The following is a 3,913-nucleotide window of genomic DNA, read 5'->3' as shown; positions in this document are numbered from 1 at the left end:
GCACGCATTGAAATTATCACCAAAAACAGAGAAGTCATCCATGAAAACCTCTAGAAATTTTTTCGACCATATCAGAGAAAATGGAGAGCATACACCTTTGAAATGTGGCAGGGGCGTTGCAAAGCCCAAAGGGCATCCTCCGGTATGCGAAGACTCCAAATGGACATGTAAAGGCAGTCTTCTCTTGGTCCTTGGGATCTACCACGATTTGATTATACCCAGAATATCCGTCCAAAAAGCAATAATAGGCATGGCCGACCAACCTTTCCAGCATCTGATCAATGAATGGAAGAGGGAAATGGTCCTTCCTGGTGGCATCATTCAATCTTCTATAGTCTATGCACATTCTCCACCCAGTCACTGTTCTAGTAGGGATCAACTCATTCTTCTCATTAGTGATGACCGTCATTCCTCCTTTCTTTGGTACAACTTGAACCGGGCTCACCCATGGGCTGTCAGATATTGGGAAGATTATCCCTGCATTCCACAACTTCATTACTTCCTTCTGGACAACTTCCTTCATTATGGGATTTAGCCTTCTTTGAGGTTGAACCACTGGTTTGGAATTATCTTCCAAGAGGATCTTATGCATGCACACTGCAGGGCTGATGCCTTTCAGGTCATTAATGGTCCATCCTAAAGCATCTTTGTGATCTTTGAGTACATCAAGAAGTTCTCCTTCTTCCTTCTTTGTCAGGGATGAATTAATGATCACTGGGAAGCTTTCCGATGTGCCAAGGAATGCATATTTGAGATGGGTGGGTAATGGTTTCAGTTCTTGTTTTCGTGCTTCTTCCTTCTTGTCTTGTTTGTCATCTTGCTCATAGAAGTCTCAGCTACTTGTTCCTCTGTTGCCCCTTGATTTCCTTCTTGCGTTTGAGGACTTTCCAGCATTTCTTCCACCAAACTCTCTATCATATCCACTCTCACGTAGTCCTCTTGCTCAGGAATGTGTTGCATTGACTTGAAAACATTTATGACCATTTGTTCATTGTGGACCCTGAAGATTATTTCTCCTTTTTCTACATCGATGATGGCCCTTGCTGTGGCTAGAAATGGCCTTCCCAAAATGATTGAATTATTTCCTTCCTCTTCAGTATCTAAAATCACAAAATCTGCTGGGAAAATAAACTCCCCAACCTTTACCAACAGATTCTCCACAATTCCACTGGGTGTTTTGATTGATCTGTCAGCCATGACTAATGACATCCTGGTGGGTTTAAGCTCTTCTATGGCAAGCTTTCTCATCATTGAGAGAGGCATTAAGTTGATGCTGGCACCAAGGTCACAGAGAGCTTTGTTGAGAACTATTCTGCCAATGGTGCATGAGACTACATAACTTCCTGGATCCTTGAGTTTTGGTGGAATGCCCCTTTGAATCACAGCACTGCACTCCTCGGTGAGTAACACGGTTTCCTTTTCAAGCCAACTTCTTTTCTTATTGATAAGCTCCTTCAGAAACTTGGCATATAGAGGCATTTGCTCAAGTGCTTCAGCCAAGGGGATATTGATCTCCAGTTTCTTGAAAGTCTTAAGGAACTTATGAAAATGTTGGTCCTTAGCCTCTTTGTTGAACCTCTGGGGATATGGCAGTGGAGGTGTGATGCTCTTTCCTATTTGATGCTGTCCCTGAGTCACTTCTTTTGAACTGTGTGGTTGGTTGTCCTTCTCTTTGAGTTTCTCAGTGCTCTTGCTTGGCATCACTTCTTGATTCTTGGCTTCATCTGCCTTTGTTTGCTCCTCCTCTTCTGTTGGCCTCTTGCTGCTTCCTGATTGCTTCTTTGTAATGTCATTGTTGCTCATCAATGTTCTCCCGCTCCTTAATTGTATTGCCTTGCATTCCTCCTTAGGATTTGGGATTGTGTCACTGGGCAGTGAGCTTGAAGGTCTCTTAGTAGAAATTTGCTTGGAGATTTGCCCGATCTGCCTCTCTAGGCTCTTCATGGAAGCTTCATGGTTTTTGGTTGTCATTTCCTGGTATTTCATCATTTTGTCTATCAAGGTCTCCAGGTTAGTGAGTCTTTGGGATTCAGGTGGTGCTTGTGGTGGGTTGTGAGATGTGAGTGGTGGATGGTGGGCATTTTGGTTGGTGGGTTGGTTATTGGATTGGTACTGGTTGAGGTTGGGGTAGTTGTTTTGAGGTTTTCTGTAAGTGTTTTGGTTAGTTTGATGCTGGTTGTAGTTTTGATTGTTTCTTGAATTATTTTGGTTTGAGTTCCTCTGCCATGTTTGTTGGTTTTGGTTGTGACTATCTCCCCATCTGAGGTTGGGGTGATTCTTCCATGAGGGATTGTAAGTATCACCATAGACTTCATTTGGACTAGAATGCATGTACTGGACTTGTTCTTGCTGTTGCTCCTCTTACATTTCTTCATTCTGTCCCCATGTGGTTGATGATTGGCTAGTGTTAACTGCTGCAACTTGGAGGCTATCAATCTTCTTGGTCATTTGCTCAAATTGTTATTTGAATTTGCTGCTGCATCATCTTGTTTTGAGCCAAGATTGAGTCTACTCCTTCTAGCTCCATTACTCCTCTCCTTTGTGATGGTTGGCGGTTTCTTTGATGAGCAAAGAAATATTGGTTGTTAGCCACCATATCAATGAGATTTTGAGCCTCCTCTGCAGTTTTCATGAGTTGCAAAGAACCTCCAGCTGAATGATCCAAAGCTTCCTGGGATTTCAATGTTAAGCCCTCATAGAAATTCTGCAGCTTATCTCACTCAGTGAACATTTCAGGAGGACATTTCCTGATTAGAGCCTTGTATCTCTCCCATGCCTCATGGATGGGTTCAGCCTCCATTTGTGTAAATGTTTGTACCTCTGTCTTCAACCTTATGATCCTTTGAGGTGGGTAAAATTTGGCAAGGAACTTGGTTACCAAATCATCCCAATTGTTGATGCTGTCTCTTGGAAAAGATTCCAACCATTGAGTGGCCTTGTCCCTGAGAGAAAATGGGAATAGCAATAGCTTGTAGCTGTCAGGAGGCACACCATTAGTTTTGACAGTGTTACAAATCCTCAAGAAAGTGGATAGGTGTTGGTTCGGGTCTTCAAGTGGTCCTCCACCAAAAGAGCAATTATTTTGAACCAAAGTGATGAGTTGTGGCTTTAGTTCAAAATTGTTTGCATTGACATTTGGAGCTAAGATGCTGCTTCCACAATGTCTAGGATTTGCAAAGGTATAGGAAGCCAAAACTCTCCTCTGGGGTGGGTTGTTGTTGTTGTTGTCTGCTCCACCAAGTGGATTGGTTGAATGTTCCTCCATATCTTGGAATTCTTCTTCGGATTCCTCTTCTCCAACAATATTTTTCCCTCTTTCAGCTCTTCTTAACCTCCTAAGAGTTCTTTCGTCTTGTTCATGAAAGGTGGGTGTGGTTCTCCTTGTACCTGACATACAAGCATAACATAAGAAACGCTCAAACCAGTGATACTTCAATCTACTACTAGAATGAAGTTTTAGTTAGCTTAAGCAAAAATTCAAACAGTTAGTGGGTTAATCAAAAATTAAAGAAATAGTGCCTGATCTAGATCTCCACTTCACTTAATCATTGTCAATCTAATCAATCCCCGGCAACGGCGCCAAAAACTTGATGTGCGGAAAACGATCCGACACAAAACTCACCGGCAAGTGCACCGGGTCGCATCAAGTAATAATAACTCACGGGAGTGAGGTCGATCCTACAGGGATTGAAGGATTGAGCAATTTTAGTTTAGTGGTTGATTTAGTCAAGCGAATCAAGATTTGGTTGAGTGATTTGTGATTAACAGAATTTAAATTGCATGGAAAGTAAAGGGAATGGGTAAATTGCATGAAATTAAAGAGAACTAAAATTTAAAGTGATGAATCTTAAAGAACAAGAAATTAAATGGCAGAAACTTAGAACGCAAGAAATGTAAATTGCAGAATCTTAAA

The 3,913-nt window shown here is 41.9% G+C and overlaps 1 protein-coding gene across 1 annotated transcript; it reads right to left on the bottom strand.

Annotated features, from left to right (window-relative positions):
• Window positions 1-771: 771 nt before the first annotated feature.
• LOC130975050 (uncharacterized) lies at window positions 772-1,989 on the bottom strand. Its single transcript, XM_057899884.1, has 2 exons — window positions 1,484-1,989; window positions 772-1,312 (listed from the first exon to the last, which is right to left on the bottom strand). Exons 1-2 carry the CDS (start codon window positions 1,987-1,989, stop codon window positions 772-774), a joined length of 1,047 nt encoding a protein of 348 aa, XP_057755867.1.
• Window positions 1,990-3,913: the final 1,924 nt, after the last annotated feature.

This window comes from Arachis stenosperma, chromosome 4 (assembly GCF_014773155.1).
Source record: "Arachis stenosperma cultivar V10309 chromosome 4, arast.V10309.gnm1.PFL2, whole genome shotgun sequence".
Taxonomy (NCBI): Eukaryota; Viridiplantae; Streptophyta; class Magnoliopsida; order Fabales; family Fabaceae; genus Arachis; species Arachis stenosperma.
Note: the sequence above shows the minus strand (reverse complement) of the source record. Positions and strands in the feature narration are given on the sequence as shown.